This window comes from Fundulus heteroclitus, chromosome 16 (assembly GCF_011125445.2).
Source record: "Fundulus heteroclitus isolate FHET01 chromosome 16, MU-UCD_Fhet_4.1, whole genome shotgun sequence".
NCBI classification, from domain to species: domain Eukaryota; kingdom Metazoa; phylum Chordata; class Actinopteri; order Cyprinodontiformes; family Fundulidae; genus Fundulus; species Fundulus heteroclitus.
The window spans coordinates 17,932,342-17,956,112 of NC_046376.1; the positions used below are offsets into that span (position 1 = coordinate 17,932,342).

The following is a 23,771-nucleotide window of genomic DNA, read 5'->3' on the forward strand; positions in this document are numbered from 1 at the left end:
GACAATGAGGCATTAAAGAGAAAAGGGAGCAGTAGGTTCCCCTCTCTGAGTTAGTAGTTGTGAATCTAGCAGAAAATTAGGGAGTTGTAAGATTTATTCTATCTAAGCAATTAAACACGTGTATTTCATTATTTGATTTGTTTTTTTAATAAACTAAGAAAAGTGCAACAAACTATATGCTATTGGTTGATACATTTTTTTAAACTGAAAATTGATTGGGGAAACTTGTCTTTATGCATTCAATGAAAGGAAGAAAACTTATTTTTCAGTGTTTGACTTGCTGATTACTAATCAGAGAAGATTAAGGGGAAATTGATAGACTTTGCCAAATAATTAGTGGATTTCTGGAAAACAAAAATGTTATTATTCACACATTTACAAGCAATCTGTATTTTTTCTTTTTTTTATCAGCAAAAGTGCATACAAGAGATATAAAACTATCACTGACCAACTGTTAGCTTTAAAGTCATAGTTTTGTTTTTCTTCCTAGCAAGCTAACAGTAGGTATTTTTATCATCCGGGTTATCTGCAGTGGGCTCTGTAAAATACCATGTTACATCTAATTTCCCATGGATCATTAAATAGTAAAATCTTACTGTATTTTTCACCTTTAGTTGCCAAGTTAGTTGCAGCTAAACCTAACATTAGCAGTTGCCTCACAGTTAGCGATTTCTCTATTGCATTTTGTTTCTTCTTTTTTTGTCTGAGAGTCAAAAACGTTGCGCTTGACTGGATTTGGTAAAGTCAGCTCCATCCTTGTCATTTCAGTGTCTTCTTTTTTTTCTCTCTCTCTCTTCTTGGCGTGTACTGACATGGAGACCACTCCAAGGCTTTTTGTTGTAGAATTAAAGTTTTTTTTCCTGAAACCTTTTCTGCTGGAGTTCTGACGTTACTTACAATGCTCTGTGAGATAGGCTGAGATGGGCTCTTAATAGGTCACCGTTAAGGGGACACAGCAGGAGAACGTGAAATGAGCCAGAAAAGAAATCTGACATCAGTATGCAGTTCCCGCTAGGGTCTCTAATGATCCTTTTTCAGAATGGTTACGCCCTTACAGTGACAGATATTTTGATGTTGGCAGGCACATGTAACACCCCAAGTAGAATGGCTGAAGGCAAAATGATGGTATGGAATTGCATAGCAAATTATACTATTCTAAGAGACACAAAAAGTTTGACCTGTCGTTTATTTAAAGCTACATCACAATCCAGACTCTGAACTTTTCATCTGTGCACATTTAAAGGCTTTATACACACAACGTAGAAATTCAGACTAAGTCAGAGGTTTGGAATCGTATATTCAAAGGAAGTGTTAGCCTCATCTTTTTCCTGTACATTTGGATCTCTCACTGTCTTTCCACCAGGTCTCTGTTTTCTATGTGTCCTTTGCTCAATGTGCTTCTTGTTTTTCTTGACATCGCACTGCAATTTCTGAAGAGGCAGACTGTAGGTATATGAAAAGATATCACTAGCTGCATGACCCTTCTTTTATTTTCTATGTTTGATTTATTTCCAAAGGCTACAACCTTTATGTTATCGATTTCAAAATAAATCTGGATCTCCTCATTAAAAAAAAACAAAAAAACACAAGCTTTAAGATCCAGCTTGTTTCTTTTTTTTGTGTGGTTCAGTTGTACGTGAAGATCTCTGTCTCTTTCAACAACCCTCCATTGTGTTCCTCATTGCCCCAGTCTGTTGTGTGTGTTTGTGTCTTAAGTTTGTGCACGGGCTTTGCACGCTGGGGGTTTCTGTTTCTCTCTTGCTTTCTTTGTTTGAACTTTTTTTTCTTCCTTGTTTCCTTCTTCATTCCGTTTTCTGTTTGTTTTACAAGGTATTTCTGTATTTCCTCCATGTCTCTGTTTCTCTGTGTGAAGGGGACGTGCTGTTCCAGATGGCTGAGGTCCACAGACAGATCCAAGTGCAGCTAGAGGAAATGGTTGGTATTCCAAGCTCAAGTGGTTTTGTGGTTGTGAGTTTTAACAATGACTTCATCTATTCAAATATTTTAAAAAGCAATATATAAACAGAAAAACATGTTATTGCTAGGATTTTCAAGTAAGTTTAGTTTAATTGCTTCCTGAAACAGTTTGCTTGCTCATACCAAAAATGTATACCTGAAATCATTGGTACATCAGAGAAAATACAGCTAAATAAATGTCTACTCAAACTGATTGAGATGTCCTTACAAAATTCAAGTTGACCTGAAAATAGTCTAATTGATATTATATATTTTCTGTCTTAAATCTACATCTACAACAAAACATCAGAAGTCATGACAACTTCTAAACAAAGGTGATTAGCTGATACAATTTTAAATAATCTTACTTCCAGTACATCTATAAAAATCATTGGACTTGGAAGAGGCCTGGTCAGACTTTTTAACGCACATCTTTTGATTGTTAGTTTTGCTTTTATAGCATTTCTGGTAAAAATAAGTTTGCTTTGTTAAAATTGTACTACAATTTGAGTGTTTTGTTTTAGCATACCAACTAACCAGCTGTTCTAAGCTGCACACCTAAAAGATTAAAATATTTTGTGTGGTACTGGTTATTACCTATGGGTTTCTATTTATACATCTAAGTATCTTTTACAATTGCCAGTAGTTAAGGCTGCAGTTTACATCAAATTCAGCTAAACCACAGATTGTATAAAGTATTGTCTTAGCACTCCAATTCGGTCAAGATATGCATACAGTGTTGGACAATAACAAATTGGATAAGTAGCTGTTAATTTTATTAGAGGCACAGCTCACATTCAACCATTTTGTAATAAATCTTTAAAGTAAAATGCAGTATAACCGTAATGGTGAACTTGTGTTTGTCCATGACAGGTAATTTTTATGTTTTAGAAACTAACACAAACTCTCTCTTGTTACTGTTCTGGAACTATAGAAAAGTTACCTTAGTGGAGATGATTATATTAGTTTTTTGGTGTATCTGAAGCAGTGCTTGCCTCTGTGGAATACCAGCTTCAATTTATAAAGTATATTTAATGGATTTACTGTCTCAAGTTTCAGAAAAAAAACTGAAACTTTAAGGTAGCTAAAATTAAGCTAGTTGCTGTTGCTTTGTACAAAATGTTTCAGGGTTCAATTCCAATAATTGTCTGTCTGAATGACATTTTAACACAATCAGATTAGTATTAAAAATAACCAAAGGTAGTGAAACTGGACTTAAAGAAAATAACTATTTTATTAACTTACAGTTGTATGCATATATGCACATCACATATTTAAAAAAAATCCATATTTGAAATATGTATTTTACAATTTGAACAAATAACATTCTGGATCCATGATAATGTAAGGTATTACAAGCCAGAACTTACTTAAGCTAAACTTAATATTTGTTACTTCGTGTTTAAAAGTGTTCAGGTTAACTAAACTGTTACTATGTTTGTTGTTGTTGTTTTTTTTCTTCCCCCAGCTGAAATGCTTTCACAATGAGTTGCTTTCTGAGCTTGAGAAGAAGGTGGAGCTGGATGCTCGCTACTTGACTGTAAGTATCTACATGTCGCTTGGTGTCCTTAATCAGAATTGTGCTAAAAGTACACTGCAGTAGTTTATTTTTAGAAATGCATGCAATGTTGCACCAGAGCAGATAAGACCTAATTTAAATGGAGTGCTAACTGATTTGCAGGCTAAGCCGGGTATTTTTAAAGTTTGGGTTTAAAGCATTTTTCTGTATAATTTTATGTCTACTAATCTATCGGGGGGGTCGACTGATTATAATAAGCCCCTCATGGAGTGTGTGTAAGTGCTGCAGAGTGGGTCTACATGTGATATCTTTAGAATGAGTGGGTTGCTGCCGAAGTGTACAGCAGTACCGCTGTGCGTCGTTTTGGGGGATGGGATAATGTTTTCATTATTATATTGTATTGTTGGAAGAACCCTGTTATGAGCTGCATTAGCTCACAGCTCCTTGCATACATATTGTGAACAGGATTGTAAAATAAATGGAGGGAAAATTCAGTTTGGATTCAACAGGGAGACTCAAAAGTGAAGAACTGTAAGATAGTCACACTTGCGTCTCATCCTAAGGTAAACACATTGTTAACCACTGACGCATCAGACAGGTTATGCTTGTTCATATTGAAATTTTTTTCATTCTTTACAATACAAAATCAATACTTGGAGTGCCTTGAAAAAGTATTCATAACCTTTGAATTGTTGTCATATTTTGGGATGTTACATACACAAACCTTGATTCAAGATTCAAAGATTTATCAGGATTTAAGATTATGTATTTTATTAGGATTTTACGCGATAGACCAACACCAAATATTGCATATTTGTAAAGTAAAAAGCACTATTGATAAATGTTTTTTTTTCTTAATAAAACAAAGAAAACTTGAGGTGCAGTTATATTCACCAACCATAGGTCAATAGTTTGCAGAACCACCTTTCACTGCAATTACAATTGTAAGTCTTTTTGGTCATGTTTCTGCATGTTTTGCACATCAACAGACTCCAATATTTGCCCATTCTTCTTAACCAATAATTTAAACTCGGTTAAATTAGAAAAAGAGATCTGTGAACATTATTATTCCAGTCCTGCAACAGACTTTACATGAAACGTTAATCCCGACTTAAACCGGCCCATTCTAACACATTAATATGCTGTAATCTAAGCTATCCCCTTTCTAGCTCTAGGTAAATGTAAGGCTTGTTGTCCTTAACATGAGAACCGCCAAGAATTCAATACCCCTAAAACTACCAGAGGGAGTCATTTTGACTCGGTGCCAGAGGTGCCCTAATAATGAAAAAAGTGACATAAATGGCATGAAGCAGCTGTTGGGGACTTATACATTTGCTGTGGAATATCTATTACAGGCAAACATATATATATATATATCAGATAATGAGAGTTACCTGTTCAACTTCAGGGGGAAAAAAATAAACCTGATTTTTCCATTTCAACCAAATGGCTTTATTGAAAATGTTGTTTCTGACAGGTGTCTGCTGTTTTGGCACTGAAGCAACTTAGGTATACTTGTTTTTGTTTTTAATGACATCACCAGGTTACCCCCTCCCCACCTTCTAACAAGTGTCTCCAAATACATCTTGGCATGCAGAGGCTGAATGCATGACAATTAAGTAATTAATTGACACTCATTGCACTTCTGACCATAGTGATGCCCAAACAGTAATGGGACAGTTTTAGCACACAGTGTTTTCTAGTGTTTTGTTTTGGGTCAAAATGATTCCCCTGGGCACTTCTGGCAACTCTAATATTTGCCATTACAATAAACCTATTATTAAATAAATGTTACAGGGGGCCTTTTAAAATAAAATTTTACAGGGCTAATACATTATTATTATTATTTTAAGAGAGTTGCTTTAAGCTAAAAAAACTAATCAAGTCAAATTTGACCATTTAGCTCTTCCAGTGTTAAAGGCAATTGGTTACATTGAATCTTCTTTAGCAGTATCAGAATAAAGTGGGTTGAATTAAATGCACACCAATATGTATGTTAGCTTTTTTTTGTTTGTTTTGGGGGGGCTGCAAAACCATTTTTTCTAAAGAATTTCTTTCTGGGTCATATTTATAGGCTACTTTGTATTGGTCTGTCGCATAAAATCCTTGTGAAATGCATTGATCTGGTTTCACATGATAGCTTTCACAAGATTTTAGATTACATGGCACTCTTTGGATAGAGGTCAGAATGTGGTCATGAACCTAAGACTGACCCCTCTGTTTCTAATCAGATTTACCAACAACGGCTATCTGTTGTATCCGGGTCAGAGTCGACTGTTTGCTTTTTCAGTACATGGAAGAATGGAGAGGGAAAAGAAGGAAAAAAAAGGAGGGGGTGACTTTTTTATGCAATATGACCCAGCAGACTGAGAGCAAAATTTTCACAATAGTTATTTAATGCTCCTCTTTTCATCTGAGATTTCTTTGCCAGCACAAGCCTCAGTTTCCGTGAGACGAATTCTGAACGTCACCCGCGAGGCAGCCTGTGTTGGTTGTATCGTTTTACCGCAAACAACAGGAGCAAATGAACAGATGACTCATCCGTTTTTATCGTTAATGCATTAGAATGTTGATGAAGGTCCAAAGGCCTCATTTGGTCCATTTTCTGTTGAAACATATTGAAAAGAGCTTTGAATAGTTCAGATTTCTCTGTATTGAAATGCAAACACTGCATGTCTTGCTGCTAGTCTCGGTGACAACAGTGGCTCCTTTTCTGCTCTTTTTCAGAGCACCTCGAGAATACCTGCTTATGTGCTTATTTTCATGCAGTATGCAAATGTGGGTGTTGAACCCCCGTTCATAAGCTTTTCTCTTCCATTTTTTTTCCCAAGCAGACCACATGAGCTTGCTCAAACCACACACTGTTTCTATAGCAACAGAGCTGATAAAGCCATGGAAGCAAAGTTGTTGTTTTTTTTGTATTATTATTATTACATCAATATTCCGGCAAACTAAATGATCAACATTTAAGAGTGCGGGTACTCGTTAAGGCTTTGTTGCAAATCTTATGTTGTTGTTTCTTCCAGGCTGGCGTCACTGATATCTGATTGTTCATGTTATTTGATGAACCTAACAAGAGAGGGAGGAAATTTCAGTGGATACTCTGATACATGATCACAGGCATTTTAGATTTCAAAACAAAACCAGCAGATTAGTTAAAAGAGAACACGGAGTTTGAGACCCAAATGATTTGAGCAGTTTCTTTAACCATAAAAGCCTTTCTGAGCTTTTTTTAATGCATCAAGTGATGAAAGAATCCCAACTTTCACCCTCCATGCCACGTAAACGCATGTCAGCTAGAACATTACAAGTGTCTGTTCAATAATAAAATAAGCTCTGATTCAGGAGGGCAGAGTTTCAAGACCTCCAAGAGAGTCCTGTGTGGATCTGGAATATTGCCAATGAATTGTTTGTTTCCTTTAGGAAGCTAATAAGCCTCTACCCATATGAGATAGTGATGATTTAATAACCTTGAGCTAAAATGCAACAGTTTCACAGTATTTTGGTAATAAAGAGAAACAAATCAAGCCTTTTGTAGGTACCAAGAAGGACTTAATTCAGTCTGAGTTTGGTGACCATGTAAACCAACGCTGGATAAGCAAATTGTTATTTTCAAGGAGCTGGCATGTCTAGCAGGCACCGGGGGCTTGGGTGGTTACATCATGAGTGGAACGGTTGACAGGGTGACTAACAGTCAGTCAAAACAGAGAGTGAAGGTCAGCAGAAACAGATGCCTCCATAGACACATTAGAGAATAATATTTTCACTAAGAGAGCTTTGTAAGTTCTTTATGAGACTGGGTCCTTGTATTGTCCAATTCTCCACCACATTCTGGGCTACAGAGATTACAACATATGTGACTTGCGTGGAAAACACCCACGCTGACTTGAAGATATCAGTTTTTTGGGGAAAATTTAACTATTGAAACCATTATGTGCATATTTGTTCAGCCCTACAAGGTCAGTACGTTGTACCTTTCAGCGCAATTGCATATCTGTCAGTACCAGTTTTCCACATCTAGAGCCTGAAATTTGTACCCGTTCTGCATTGTGAAATAGTTTTCTGTTAGATAGGAGAGCATATTTTAAGATGAATTTTCAAATGTTGCTTCAGATTCCGAATTTGTTTTAGGCCTTTAAGTCGTTTGCATCGTGTAACAGGTTGTCATGAGGATATTCCTATATTTAGATCCTTGAATCATCTTATAAACTCTGACCAGCTTCCATGTTTACTATTCAGTGGTTGGTGCAGTTGCGATAAGAAAATAGATAATTGTGGGGTTAACTGTTTGTTCATCGCATCATCATTCAAGCTAAGTTTAGAAATTGTTTGCAGACTTGTTAGCATCCATTTTATTGAGATACGATAACATTCACAACAAGATATTCCTCCGCCATTTGCGTCACTGTCCTAGTTTGCAATGCACATCCACACAGACTTCTCTACAGCAGTAAGAGTCCCAGCTCCATAAAAACCATGGACTCAGAGCTGGGCATTTGGGTTGCAGCATGGGTCAGCGGGACCCTCATTGTTTTTTCAAACATGTCCTACATAACACCTGGGGTTTGCCCTATGGCAATCCTTAAAGGGGATTTAACCAGCATGTATAAAATAGGAAAAACGTGTTTCTTCTACACAGCAATGATAAAGCCAATCTTTATGCTTTTCTAGTCAAAAATAGTACATATTAAATATATGTCACTGATATTGCAATAAATAAGTAACCCTGAACGTCATGATTTATTTCACATTTGCTAAAGAATGAGGATGGAAGGGAAAAGTGACCTCCAGCAATTCTTATTACTGTGTTCTGAACTTCCAGCAGTGTTGCCAGTTCTGCTTATTATTCAGCGACCTTTGGGCTTGTTAATTTATACTGTTTACAAGGTAGAGGTAATAGAGCTGGTTGCTTCTTTCTCTCGCAATAGGCAAAACTGGAGTGGCTTCCCGACTTGCATGCAGCATTTTTCTCTAAATACAGCGGCGCACACATTGGTCATGTGTCATATGTGTGCGTGCAGCATCTTTTGTCTGAAGATGTGTGACACACACTGAGTGACAGTCGTTTGTTACCGGCTAGCCTTAGCATCCTCAAATTTCCTTATTTATCTTTGGTTTAGCAGCTGAAAAGCTAATATTTCTGTGTGTGGAATATTTGCGAAGGTAACTTTTTGGTCAGCTTTGCCCACCACTTCTATTATTGTTGTGGTACAACTAACTGATAACCAGTCCACATGGATACACAACAGAGATTTTAAAAAATATCCACTTTCAAAATGATGATGTTGTTTTTTTCACCAATAAAAACAGGTGGAACGAATGCAGCATGAAATGTCCGTTTGTGAAATATTAGTGTTAATGTGTGCATCTCATTTACTTCAGCTTACCATGTTTTTTAATTTGTTGACTGAGGTTATTTTAACAAATTATGAAACTGGCCAAAAAAAAACGTTCTTGTCTCAGAGATATAAATTTAATCCAGATGCTGTTTATGGTTTTCATCTTGCCTGAAAACGTGTCTGTAAAATATGTTAATTTATCTCTTTCTTCTGTCTCTGTTTCAAACTTTTAAAAAAGATTTAATGAAGAGGAGGTGTGATTTCAAGCTTTTTGTCCTGCTTGTTGCTCCACTTAGGCCGCCTTGAAAAAGTACCAGCTCGAACACAAGAGCAAAGGGGACGGTCTGGAAAAATGCCAGGGTGAACTGAAGAAGCTCCGAAGGAAGAGCCAAGGTAGTAAGAACCCTTCAAAGTATGGAGACAAGGAGATGCAGGTGAGCCCCTTGCTGAGTTCCTACTCAGATCACAACTTTATATTAGTTTCCTTCATACAGTTTTACTATAAAGACCTGATATATTTCTAGACTAAATATTTTAGTTAAAACTGTCTGCTGTAGTCATCTTAAGGAGAAAGACATTGCTATGATGGTTGTAAACCACAATTAACATCAAGAGGAAACTTACTTTCTGGTCAGTTTGTTGCTCTGTTTCACATTTTTTTTTTATAGTTTCTGCAGACTTTGCATTCATGTGGGTGATTTAATTAGATTTGTGGTTTATGAACCACAGTTAAATGAAGGATATTCATTATTAAATAAAGACAATACAGCCAAAATGGGGGCGGAGGCAGAGGCGACATGGTGTACTTAGTGGGAAGGCAAATGGTGAAGATTTGGTTACAAATTGTGTCCCTGTGGAACCCTGTATTAGTGCATACATACACGCATAAATACTGACACGCACGCATGCAAAAGGGGGAAAAAAATGACTAATGTATTTAAGGTGAATGCATATATAAAGATGATTTTGAGATGAATGTTAAAACCTATTTTTTTTTTTTAAGTTTAAAACTGTTTCACTTCCCGATAATTTAACACGTTTTATTCACGACAAACTGTAGTCCAGATGTATGAATTGAAAGTCGTCCGCAGTTGTGATTAGTTCTATAACTGGACAACCTACGGTGGATAGTTGCAGGTGAAACGAATGCTGATTGATTTGAAGTGAACATTCACTGATGACATTGCCTGATTAATAATGTCACATTTATTTTTACATCGCTCGACTCCTTACATAACAGGGGGAAGTGGTTCAGTTTCTGCATGGGCACAAACAACCCTGACAACATTCCTCTGAATCAAACCTCATTGCTTATGTTGTTTTCTAGTTGCTGTCGTTTAGTCTTGTACCCAGAGGGAAAACAAGAGAGAAAAAAAAAACATATGAAGGGACAGAAAAGGCCAATACATTTCCTTGCAAGTTGGAAATTATATTGCTATAAGGATGGGGCATAGTTAGATCAACATGACAGAGCTTGCTGAGTCACTACTGAGCCACTATTGGCCTTGTTGTGAAGTGCAGTCAACAGAGTCAGGTACATCAAGTCTTTAAGATACAAACTTTTCTCCTGCTTTTCAAGTTGTTGTTGTCGTCGTTGTTGTTTGTTTTGTTTTGCAGTTAAACTTCTACTCTGTCCACTCAGTTTTCATGCTGTCACACCCAATTGCACACACACATCCACCACCGTCTTTTGCGCGGTGGTGTGGAAGAGCTGGATTGATCTGACTCCATTGTCACATCATGTTTGTTCCATTGTGTCAGAAATACCTTGAAGAGATGATGTATGAAGTGTCATCATAAGGCATCAAGTCTGACAATGCGCTCAACCAGCGCAGCCAAGCATGAAGCGCAGCTTGAAGTGGCAGCATTGATTGCAGGCTCTGGATCAGTAAATCAGTTAAGAGGAGAGCTTTAAAATGCTCCTCTCTGTTTAATAGTAAGGTAATTATCTGTGGAGTTCCTAATTTTAGTTTGTTTTATTCAGTTCTTTTTAGCATTCGGTGTTATAATTTGGCAGCTTATTCAATTATATATATTCTATGCTACACACTAACACATGGGGAATGTAACAGGTGTACATTTCCATTGAATATAATTTATATTTGATATTGGTGGGGATATTAAGACATGTTTAATTATTTAAATGTTTTTAAAGCATTACTTGTCATGATCTTATAAAAATCAATCTGACGAATAAATGATCTACATTTCTAGGAAGTCTTCTACTGTAGAGAATAGTAAGGAGAAATATTTGTTTCTCAGGACTGAAAATGTATTTAGAATGCAATGCAAATATCAGCCTTCACTTAGGGCAGAGATCTTCAATTCTGGTCCTTGAGATCCGGTGTCCTGCAGCTTTTAGATGTGTCCCTGGTGCAACACACGTGAGCTAAATAATCAGGTCATTAGCAGGACTTTGGAGAACTTGACTGCATACTGAGGAGCTAATTCAGCTATTTGATTCAGGGATGTTGGACCAGGGACAAATCTAAAAGCTGGAGGATACCATACCTCGAGGATCGGAATTGAAGACCACTGACTTGGAGATTTAAAAAATGAACTAGTAATCCAAATCAAGAATCCATTTTAAGTTGTCACTAACATAAATCAAGCAAAAGCCAACAAGTAAGAACCAATTAATGAATAAACAAACAATATTAAGTCTAATTTTATAATTCATTTGAAAGAGATATCAGACCAAGCCATTCAAAGTGTTCTGGAAAAAGACATCTGTTGGGTCTCCTTTTGCATGAATTACTGCATCATTGTGGCGAGGCATGGAGGCGATCAGCCTGTGGTTCTGCTGAGATGTAATGGAAGCCCAGGTTGCTTTGGTAACAATCTTAAAGTCATCTGCATTGTTGGGACTGGTGTCTCTCATCTTCCTCTGGTCAATGCCCCATAGATCATCTATGGAAGGGATAGTCAGCAGAAAGAAGCATGAAGTGCTCTAAGTCTCTTTGGTAGTTGGATATTGAAACTTCCTACTGGACTTCAAGCAACATGGATTCTGTTTTCCTCCACTCTTCCTCCATACTCTGGGAAGTTGATTTCTAAATGAAATGGAAACTGCACCTTCATCTGAAAAGATGACTTTGACCCACTGAGAAACAGTGCAGTTCTTTTTCTCCTTAAAACGTCAAAAGCATGTTACCTGGGTTATCTGGTTCAGGGTAGGATTTGTCTATACGTAGTCACTCTTGATGCAGTCCACCCAATGTGAAGCTCCCTCAAATTCTTAAATGGATTTCGCTTGACAATCCTCCAAGGGCTGTGGTTTATTCCTGTAGCTGGTGCAATGACCTTTTGTGGCTTACGCTCATTATGGAGGCTGTCAGTGACTGTCTTCTGGACAGCTGTCCAGTCAGCAGTCTTCACCATGACTGTGTAGCCTGCTGACCCAGACTGAGACACCAGAACCAGGTTCTAGAATATCCAATATTAAACTTTTGCACAATATTCATAATTTTCTGAGACACAGCATTATCTCTAGGCGATAACCATAAACCATACAATAAATAAATGTAATCAATCTACATAATGAGTTTCACTTTAAAAAAAATATTGCATTTTTTTTTATTGCAGACCTATACAACTTGGTCATTGCTGTTGTGAAGAACCTGAAACCCATAACCTTCACACTACGGAGTAAAAAAAAAAAAAAAAAAAAGAAGGCAATTCGTCAAACTCCCAAGTGTCATAATTATAAACTGTGCCTGGCTTTGGTGTTCAGTGCTTTATAAACTTTAATTTAATCAATTAAATCTAATTTAATCTTAGCCACATAAGATAACCCAATAAAACATTTTGTCACTCTTATTATGCAGTATTATCCTGATTGCTCCATTGTTTGCACCGCACTTTGATATCTGTAACAGATAATCTAGCACATAGATGCCATTACAACCCTTAATGCCTGACCAATTAAAATCAGTAAAAACATTTTCATAGCATTAGCAAGGATAATGCTCTATAGACTCTATATTGCAGTTTTGTAATATTTATGAGAGTGTACAGCCACTTAATTTTTTGTGCTTTTTCTTGTCAGTTTTTAAGTTTTCTTGAAATGGTTACTAAGCCTTTGAGAATGTTCTAATCTCATCAAATCTTAAGAGTCTATGGAGTCCTAATATTTTGGCTTTACTACAATCTTAATACCATATTTTATCATCAGAAGGAAATAGGACCTCACTGTGATTGGATGTAGCTGGGAAATTGGAAACAGCTCATAGAGTAACATCCCTCTCTTTTGACCAAACCCCTAAGACGAACCAAAGTGAGAAGGAAAGTGGGGGGGAAAAAAATAACAAAACATCTCTGTGCATATTAAACTTGAATTACAGTCGTAGCCATAACCCCACTCTCCCACTGAGTCTGTATGACTGATCATTTAGGCCCATCTGCGCAGAGGGAAGGGCTCATCATACTGTGGACTCATAATTTACAGCGACTTTTCAGGAAAAAAGAAAAATCAATCTCCCTTTCTCATTTTCAGTCTGCTCACTTTCACTGATCATATCACGGCTGTGGGCGTGTGAGAGAAAAGTCAACTCGTTTGTGCCTGAGCCCACAAGAAGCACAGCTCGCAAATAACCAAGCGAGAGCCCTGCACTCCCACAAGACCTGTGCTTCACAATTACAAGTGTCCACCTGGAAAAATAGTTCAGGTCTGTGACAGATTGCATGGTTTAATTTGTGCTGATAGCAATGCAGCAGGAGGCCGGCAAAAAAAAGGACAAGTAAATGTTGCAAAGATGAGGGCAACGTCTCATCCTCCTCCACCACATTTGTAATGCTTTGGAAGACGAGAGGCACGACTGTTTTTTACAAGTTGGTGTCTTGGTGCAGTCGAGCAGCAAAAGGAGACAGACCACAATAAGAATATTGAGTTTTGCCCCTTTTTTTGTATTTCCTGTCTTCTCTGATCTTTCTTGCCTTGAGACTCTTCAAAAGCCCCACCGGTAAGTAAAGTCTGATAAAATGATAATTATTTCATTATGTGGCTCAATGAAGAGTCCCAAGGGGCTGTACAAAGGGATTGTATCGAGACAGACTCTTTTGTACGGCATAGGATTTTAATAAGGGCTCAGACAAAGAGAGACAGAACTTCAAACTAGGAGTTAATGTCACAAAATGGATGCTTGATCAGCTCAGGCTTTCTTCATAAAATTGAAGAGTTTCTGATCCGTGGGGTATGCAGTCATGCACATCCAAAGTAAAGTGTTTGTGGGTGCCCCCATATGAAAGGCATTGAGAAACACCAGAATGTGCCTTGTGTGTTTTTTACCATCATATGTCTAGAAAGCCTATTTGTTTTTAATCCAAAGAGTAGTGCTGAAGCAGCTTGGAACGGAGCAAAAAGAAGCTTTGAAATGGCCTCAGGACCACAGCATAATTTAAACGGTGTTGCTGCCACTTACCTGGGCGTATTCTCCATCTTGGAAATGCTGCGAGAGCCTCTGTCCCAGTGGTTATAATTACTGGAAAATGTGTTGGGTATGCAGAGTAATGGAGTGCTGAAGTGTTAGGATTTCGTCCTGAATATGTCAGCGTGAGAAGACAAATTGATAAGAACCTGTAACACTGGGTACTTAAAGCCTGTGTGTTAAAACTGCAATGACATGGAGCAGTCTTTATTCCTGTCCATAGCCTTGGCAGAACGAGTCATTCTAGCTGTGATGTAACTTGAGGTCACTGGGAAATAATGATGCCTTTTGCCTGCATGAGCTTTTCCCACTGCACTCATTGTCTTGGGTTACTTTCGTGACCTTTTGAATGGCTTGAGAATGGGGCTTCGTTGATTTGACAAAGGGTGAGCACACACTGTCTGAGCCGCTCCCATTAGCTCTGGTTAGAGGTGTTGCTGCGGCTAGCAGCCTGTGAGAGACAGAGTACAAGTACGAAAAGGGTCACTCAGCCAGAGAGCTGGAGGGGCCAGTCACTTTGACTGTGATCCTTGCACTTGACTGCTTCCCTGATGTGGCATTAGGACCAATTCACAAATGCATGCAGGTGATATGTCGCGGTATGGATTTTCCTGAAATTTCTTTATTGTAATGTGGTCATGTCTTTCCCGCTACTCATCTTTTTTTATCTGCAGCTACAACATAGATTATGACTCATTCCAAAGCAGAATTATTATCCTTATTATTTTTTTTTTCTTAGAGATTATTAGAAGCCAAAAAAGTAATCTTCGCCCCTCTTAGTCTATTTCAGCAGTCATTTAAACCGGTTTCCCCCCCAAACCTTTTTACTTCACAGACCAGTTTAATGTGGGACAACATCTTATTGGACTAGCCTTTAAAATGTGGAGGGTAAATACAAGAATAAAATGATACAACCAGAGTAAAAAAAAAAAAAGATATTTTCTAAATATTCACAGATAAAGTGCATGAAAAATGCAATTCACCATAATGTTGAATCAGTGGGAGCCCTGCGCTTCTTTTTCGGCAGCGAGACGGTCCCATCTGGGGGTGATGGGAAATAATGACCCCTATAGTGTGCTACTTATGTCTGGTCTACTCCATAGTATTAGTTATTATATTAAGTCATTACAACAATCCTTGTATGCTTTTAAGACAACTGTTATTGTGCGGCCTCTCCTCGAAGTTCACCGCAAAGGTCCTCAGTGGCAGGCAGGATCAATTCTTCACCAATAATGAATGGCTTCTTAGCCTTAGCAATACGATTGGCCACTAGTTAGATGCTATCTATCAAGGTTGACTCATAGATGGATGTAGCAGAGAGAATCTGGAAATTTTTCGAAATAAAACAAATGTTCAAAAATAAAACTAATTTTCAAAAACGGATTCTGATAATAAATAAAAACAAAATAATATAAGTTATTCTTTCTATGCGGCTCAGTTTCCAGTGACCCCTGGACCAGTAACATGGCCCGAGAGTTGGGACCCACTAATTTAAACCATCGTTGCTGAAGGGATGCTCCTGTTATTAACTTAACATTTATTAGCCACTAATTGCACCAGTTGGAAGCTATATAAGAAGCATATCTTAGCCTTTTAAGTCTAACAAAACAATTATTCAGCCAAAGCAACATGTTATAAGATGATGCAATAGGGATGTAACACAATAAAAGAAGCAGACTGGCATTTTGTTTGATAGAGCTGTAATCATTTTTTTTTTTTAAACGTCTTATGCTTATTACTTCAACTTCACTGCTTCATTTGAAAGATGGCGTCCATGCATTTCAGGACCATCAGTAGCTTTCTTTTGAGAAAAATAAGCAGCACCTATTTCTCAAAATGGTCGAGTTGTTTTCATTCGTATTTATAAAATTCTCACCACCACTTCGATAAGGAGAGACCTAACTCTGGGTTACTTAAAAGTGGGAAGGAGTGTGCCCTGGTGGTTACTAAATGAAACAACACGTTTGAAGAAACCTCAACTTTAAAAATGTTAGCAGTTTTAGAGGAACATACCAAACTTGTTTGCCTAATTATTAGACTTCATCACTAAACTGTTTGCCTTATTATGACCCTGAGACTCAAAAATATGATCTATGTACAAGTTCCTAACACATTAAATGTGAACCTTCAGAACTCAAATGCCAACAGTTAAGGTACTGTTTGTGAAAAGATAAATTTGGAAATATATGTACATATAAATGTGATTCCCTGCAACTAACTTCAAATATGGCAGCGCATCAAAAAGTATTTCAAATGAGATCATGTCCTTGCAAGTAAATAAAACATGCCCTTCTAGGTCACTCTTATTAGCAGATGGTTATAAATTCATCAAACAGAACTCATTTGACCCACTTTTAAATTACAGAATCCAAAACTGAACTGGTAATCTGCAAACTCCTGACATGAACCTCGTATGTTCATGTTTTTATTTCAAGACATTCAAATGATGCAGTGAAATTTGTGAAACAGTAAATGAGTTGGTGGAGATTGTTTTATGCTCCTGTTTCTTAATCTTTGTGGCCGACGCTGCTCAGTGTGCCATGTTTTTCAGAGCTTCGGTGTCAGACATGGATGTATGCGAGCGGTGTCCGTCTCCAGTATCAGTCATTTATTCCCCTTCTTTGTGTCTGAATTATGTACATTTTGTTCAGGGTGGTGTTCCTGTGCACACCCTGTTTTCCTGTGCAGGGTCATGTTGATGAGGTTGGTGAACTTGAGATGTTTATAGTTTTTGTCCCTGTGCTAAGACAAACCGACAGTGATAGATCCTTTGCTTTTTTTATAACCCTGTGCAAGCTAAATGCACACCGCCCACAGGTGCATCTGAAGAAATTGGAATATCACTGAAGGATTTTTTTTTTCTCAGTATTGCAGCTCAAAGAGCAAAACATTTCTAGATTAACTACAGAGTTATATACATTAAATGTTTTCTTTTGATGATGATGATACTAATGCATACAGATAATTGAAACACATTTGCTTTCTTAGATAATTAAAATATTACATAAGACAAGTATTAAAATGTTTTTCATTCTGGTTAAAAAAACACTAGCTCTCCAACGACAGGTTGCTCAAGTGCGAGTTTCCAGAAATGAGACTCCTGGATAGCTTTCAGAATATACTGAGCGCAAAGCCTGTTGCCTCCGATTTAAGCCTGTTTGTTGTTGCCATAACCCGGGATACTGGAAATGTGCACAGGCATGTTTTTTTATGCCTGCCTGCTGAAAAGTATGTCCGTGTACTGAACAATATGTGTGTTCAATTCGTGGAAAAGGCATTGAGGAAATCAGCTTGTGGGCCTGCTGAGCTGTTAAGGAAACCCAGGTTGCTTCAGGTCATCTGAATTATTGGGTTGGGTGTCTCTCATCTCAAACTTGACATAAAGTCCATGGAGAATATATTGTGTGTTGGCCAGGTGAGTTTGCTGGCCATTCCTGGATAGTGATATCATAGTAAATGCTGCAGCTTTTAACCGAAACAAGAAGGTCTGAGCACATTACCCTCATTCTGAACTCTCTTCATTGGTTTCCTGTACATTATAGGATCAGTTTTAAAGTTCTCTTATTTGCTTTTAACCTTTCTGAGCTGCTGCAACCTCATATACCTGCCTGCTCTCTTAGGTCTGCCAACCAGCAGCTCCTTATTGTTCCTAAAGCAGAAAGTAAAAGATTGCACCTTCACTGTAGCGCCTCCAAAGTTGTGCAATGATCCGCCATTGCATGTCAGGCAGGCCTCCTCTATTTCAGAGTTTAAGACTCTTCTTGGAACACCTATTTTCAGAAAACGTGTGCACATCCTGAGAGGTTGACTCTGTTTTTAATTACTTTTTTTTTTTTACCATTTTAACTATCTTTAATAATTTTTAACGAACATATTTGTCGATTTTAGCTTGTCTGTGTTTTACTTGTCTATTTTAATTTTACTGTTTTCAACTTTGTTGACCTTGCTTATTATAAAGGGTTTTATAGATAATGGTGGGATGGTGTGGTATAGTGATACCATACTTATTAAGCCAGGTATTGGTCATTCAGACAGTCTGGACACATACCAAATAAATTAAATCAGAATTTTCTTAAAGCTTGCCAGCACACTTAAAGCGTGAGAACCTCTAAGATCCCCTGGTAGATAGCTCAGCAAAATTTGGATTTAATAAAACATGGTGAAACATAATTTCATCACTGATTGTGGAAACTTTGTACTGCGACCTCAAGCGATTCCTCTTCCACCAGACGCTAGGAGTTAGATTTACAAATTAAATGCAACATTTACTTTTATCTGAAGAGAGGACTGTGGATCACTGAGCATCAGTGCAGTCCTTTTTCTCCTTAGCCCTAGGTGAGATGGTTATGACATTGTTTCTGGGTCAAGAGTGGTTCTACAACAAGTACAGTTGTCGAACATGTCCTGGATGTGTCTGTGTGACTGCAGCCACAGTCCATGCCTGGTGAATTTCCCCTCAAAACTCTGAATGGGCTTTGCCTCTTAAGGCTGTAGTTATTGCTGTTGCTTATGCATCTTTTTTGCTAAAAAAGTTAAACAAAACAACTGGACTTTTTTTTTCTTCTCTTTTTGAAGTATAAGACATTTTGCTTCCCATCCAGTAGTCTGGAGTAGTGTGGAGCTCCTTTTTTGCTCTACTTTCCTTTCACTCAACTTTTCATTAATATGCTACTTTGGACAGTAGCGTTACTCTTTTCTTCTCATCCTCCTTTGAAAGGTATCAGTGAATGTCTCCTGGAGAACTCTTAAAATGGTATTCCGGTATTAAATCCTTTTTTAAAGGACATCATGCAATCAAATGTTCTCAGAAAATTAATTTTAGATATTCATTAGCTGTAAGCCATGATCATCAAAATCACCTCAGTTAAATGCCTGAAATATATCATTGTGTAATGAGTTTTACCATGAGGGATTTTTTTTTTATTGAAATATAGTACATTGCATTTGAAGGATATTCTAATTTATTGAGACACACATTTATTTGCTACAGTTTAACACATGAAATTAATTTTTGACTCCATGTCTGTTCCATCTTCACACCAAAATACCCTTCTTTGTGATAGATTGTTTGGACAAGCTGGCTGAACAATTAATTTAATTATTGAATAAGTTTCCTCAGGTATAGTGTTTGCTATTGAGACCCATCTTCTGCAGGGTCTCAACAGCAACACCCTCTTAAAGGAAATATGTTAAACAAGAACAATAGGTAGGCATTTGAAACAAACGGAAACATCAAATCTAAATGTTTTGGCAGGTAACTGATAACATTTATAGCAAATATGGGTTGAAGACATTTTTCCTAAGCATATTTTAAAGAGGCTGTTGTTGGGGGAAGTGTGATTCAGCTATAAGAACAAACGTGCAAGACCTGAATACGAAGGCAAATGGCTCACGCCTGTGTATTTGTGTGTTCTCCTTCAGTTTGTGGAGACCATTAGCAATAAGCAGACAGAACTAGACACCTTCATCGCTGAGGGCTACAAGACGGCTTTGTCCGAGGAACGTCGCAGATACTGCTTCCTCGTGGATCGACAATGTGCTGTGGCCAAAAATAGCAGCGCGTACTATGGAAAGGTAAGCTGAAATGTCCCTTCAATTCTTCATTTCATTCAATTTTCCTTCCATTCAGAAGCAACAGATCAAAAGATCAGCTGTAAAGTTATTTGCTGGTATTTTCTGCAGTTTCTATTCTCGATGCATTATAATTTATGGTTTTATGGTATGATTGTTTAAATATTACATGTCAGGGGTTTTAGAACTGAACCTTTTTTTTTCTTTGCCAGAAACTATTGCAAATGAGAGCTTTGATCCCAAGTAGTCATTTGCTGGTTAAGTAAAATTTTAAAATAAATATTATGTGAGAGAAGCTGATTTTATGTGACAACCGTTCCAAACAAGCTATACTTGTTTTGTTTATAGATAATGGGACAGTCGTAAGTTTACTAAACCCTGTCCCGTCTGACTGGTAGTTCTTGTTTTTGTTTCTGTGTCTTTTTATTTAATATTAAATTGCTATTACAATTTATTTGTTTTGTTATTCAGTCTGTGATATTTCATAGATATTCATAGCAGAAATCTTTAAATCTTTGTGTGTTTTCACACCTACTAGATACTTAAAAACAGAAGCTTTAATTGCATTGTTTTTGAAGTAAATTGCTATCAGACTTCATATAATACTTTGAAAAAATACAATTAATCAGAAGCCTTTTTAAATTACAAATAAGTGTAATTGTAGATTTGTACATATTAAATTAAAAAGGCTTAAACTAAGAAAATGGCTTTCATCAAAGTCTGACCTACTTAGAAATTTTATACAAAAAAAATCAGTGGAAATGGAAGTTCCTTGTCAAGGTAATGTATCTTGTGAAAGTGACATGTTTAACCTTGTTTTAAAAAGTCAAGGTAATTCTTATGTGAAGTTCTTTGACTTTACAAAGACCAATGTAAATAGGCCCCATGTTCTAATGAAAGTTGAACTGCCTGGCAAGAATATACTATACATACCCCTTGGAAAATTCCACGGTTATCTTTATACAAGCACAAGATCAACACAACTTTGAGGAGGAAGGATAATACGGTTTAAAAAATGACAAATAAATTGATGAAGAGTGTTGTGCACATAAACTCAACTCCTTCTACTCTGGTAATGCCAAATAAAAATCCTTCAGAAGGTACATAACTAAATGGAGTCTGGGTGTGTGTAATTTAATAAAAATACAAAACACCTGTACAATCTGTGAAGACTCGAGGGTTGTTGGGAACAGACGAGGTTAAAGCTACGAGGAGTTTAAAGCAGGGTTACGTTGTAAAACAATATCCCATGTTTACAACTAACGGATAACTATACATTTCCTCCTCCAAAGACAGAAAGGGGCACAACTGTAAACCTACAAAGATTCAACTTTGCAAGGGCAAGGATAGTATTATTCATGGAAGCAGCCGAATGGCACTGTAACTGTGGAGTTACCACATTTCTGTTGGCATAATACCAGCTCTGATTGGCCAATCAGTTGAAAAGACAACATTGTTGTGCATTTCAGAAACCCGGTGTTTATGAAAGAGGGTCAAGTGAGCTATTTTTGAAAGAAAGCCAAGAGAAGTATTGTTTGCAGTTTACCGTTAATCAGTTAGGAACCATAGTGAACATGTGGACCAAGGCGACTGCTTTTCTTCAACATGGACAGTTAAACATGTGACAGTTGAGAGGATAGGTGGTGCTAAATGCAGGGAATTCTAGAAAGCTATCAAAAAAAACTTGAGACTGGGGTTGGGTTTCACCTTCCACAACAATGACAACCCTAAACATGCAGCCAGAGCAACAGTACAATGGTCTAGATAAAAAATCATGTATACTTCCACTGGTCAATTATGAAGTAGTAAATTGCAAAAACGCAAAACAAAAACATGTGTATATGTGTGTGTGTGTGTGTGTGTGTATATATATATATATATATACTTTTACAAGACTATCTAGACAGAAAACTAAATTTGTCCACCCATAGTTTTCATTCCTGTTTATTTTCACATCAATTCTGAAATTTAAAGCAATGAGCACTGCAGTCCAAACAAATTAACTTTCATACCGTTTGATCCAGCAAAATAAAGTATTATTAAAGAAGAATGTAAGCCATTTACATATTTATTCTTGTTGTTGTGTGGGAGTTTGTGTTTCAAATGCATGCTTGTCGGTTCCTCGGCAATATCAAACCCATGGGTAATGGAGTTCATCAGTCACCTGGGATTATGGGTGGGTGAGAGCTGCCAGCCCGAAGATGTGGCTGCAGGAGGACGGTGTATGTGTCAACCGCACTGCCATTTTTTTTTTTTGCCCCCTCCCAACATGAAGTCTAGTCATTAATCAGCATGGGGGTGTGTGTGGGAAGTGTTCACCTTCACCAAACTCATGAACATGCTCCCATAGGGTTCCATATGTGCAAGATGCCTGTCTTACGGGGGAAATGAGTGTTTTAATATAATGGTATGTGAAAGCACAAAGGACATTTTATTCTTGTGTGTATTATTTACATGTGCTCTTTTCTGTTAAACATTAAACAGCATTTCTGCACTTGTAAGAAGAACAGCTGTGTCCACAGGCTGAAAAATACTGCAGTGGGCAGCTGGTTTGGGTGATGGTTTGCTTTATCCACAGAGCATATTATCAAAGCTGCACAAAGGGCAGTGGTCAAGGATACACACAGAGAAAACATCTATAAGGGCTGTATTAAAAAAAAGATTGTACTGAATAAGAAATGTCTTTTTTTTTTAGTATTCACATTAGAGCTATGTGGAGTTTAGCCATTCTTCTTCTAATCCTGCCTTTTGTCTTTTACTTGTTTCCACATCATTTTCCTTATTCCCTCAGGGGAAAGACCTTTTGACCCAGAAGATCCCAGTGTGGCAGCAGGCCTGCTCAGATCCCAATAAACTCCCAGACAGAGCCATGCTGCTGGCCCAGCAGATGGGTTCTGCTGCTCTTGGGGGCACAAGTCCCCTGCACTCCTCCAAATCCAATCTGGTCATCTCAGACCCCATACCGGGGGCTCAGCCTCTTCCTGTTCCCCCAGAGCTGGCTGTTTTCATGGGCAGCGGTCTTGGACACCCAGCGGTGAGGACACTAATGGCTAAAATTGCATTTGTCTTTGCCTGAACAGCACTGCCTTGGACAGAACCCATTTGAATTTAATTTCCCACTTGTCTTGTTTTATCCAGAGGCTGATGGGCCCTGATGGCATGTCCATGGTCAATGGAACGACAGGAGTGCACGGCGAGGAGTACTGGACAGATGGGGGTACGATGTCTGTGTCTCAAGTTAGGCCTTCTTCCCCTCAGACTCAGGCACCGGGCCAGTCCCAGGTGCAGCCCCAGAGACAAGTCAGCGACGTCTACTCTAATACCCTCCCTGTCCGTAGGCCCGCTCCAGCCAAGAATAAAAACCCCGTGGGTAAGCTACCATAACACACCTTGGATTGTATCATGCTGTCATTGTTCCCTGAAAACTAAGCAAAAGGGTCAGAAGTATGTTTGACATGTTTATTTTCTTATACTTAATTGAAATGTAGAGTTAATCGTACATTGTCACTTAACCTAGTAGTAGCATTGTAATTTTTTTTGGCATATATGAGATGTCTCAAACTTTTAAAGTATGAATCTAATCAGCGATGTTGCTTAGAGATAAAATTGAATCTACTACAATCTTGAACATGTTTGGGTTCACACATTTTTCATCGTTTAATCTCCAACTTTCTTCAGGAGAGACACGGACCCTGCCCAGGTCCAGTTCCATGGCAGCCGGACTGGAAAAGAACGGGCGCTCCCGCGTCCAAGCCATTTTCTCGCATGCCGCAGGCGACAACAGCACCTTGCTAAGCTTCTCCGAGGGAGATGTCATCACCCTGCTAGTGCCTGAGGCCCGCGATGGCTGGCACTATGGAGAAAATGAGAAAAACAAGATGTAGGTGTAGTCAGTTTATTTTCTTCCTGAATGCATATTGAGAAACTGAATTTGTCACACATATATTTATGTTTTATTAT

General features: G+C 37.8%; 1 protein-coding gene across 5 annotated transcripts in view; it reads left to right on the plus strand.

Annotated features, from left to right (window-relative positions):
* baiap2a (BAR/IMD domain containing adaptor protein 2a) overlaps positions 1-23,771 on the plus strand; it is a 66,975-nt gene that overhangs the window by 35,989 nt on the left and 7,215 nt on the right. For 4 of the 5 annotated variants that reach the window (XM_036147951.1, XM_012871014.3, XM_012871012.3 and 1 more), the window contains exons 4-10: positions 1,874-1,935; positions 3,425-3,496; positions 9,111-9,248; positions 19,662-19,814; positions 22,603-22,845; positions 22,950-23,181; positions 23,490-23,691. In XM_036147951.1, coding sequence (XP_036003844.1) covers positions 1,874-1,935; positions 3,425-3,496; positions 9,111-9,248; positions 19,662-19,814; positions 22,603-22,845; positions 22,950-23,181; positions 23,490-23,691 — 1,102 coding nt within the window. Of the gene's footprint in view, positions 1-1,436; positions 1,450-1,873; positions 1,936-3,424; positions 3,497-9,110; positions 9,249-19,661; positions 19,815-22,602; positions 22,846-22,949; positions 23,182-23,489; positions 23,692-23,771 lie in introns of all 5 variants that reach the window. The other variant, XM_036147953.1, reaches the window with a different exon arrangement.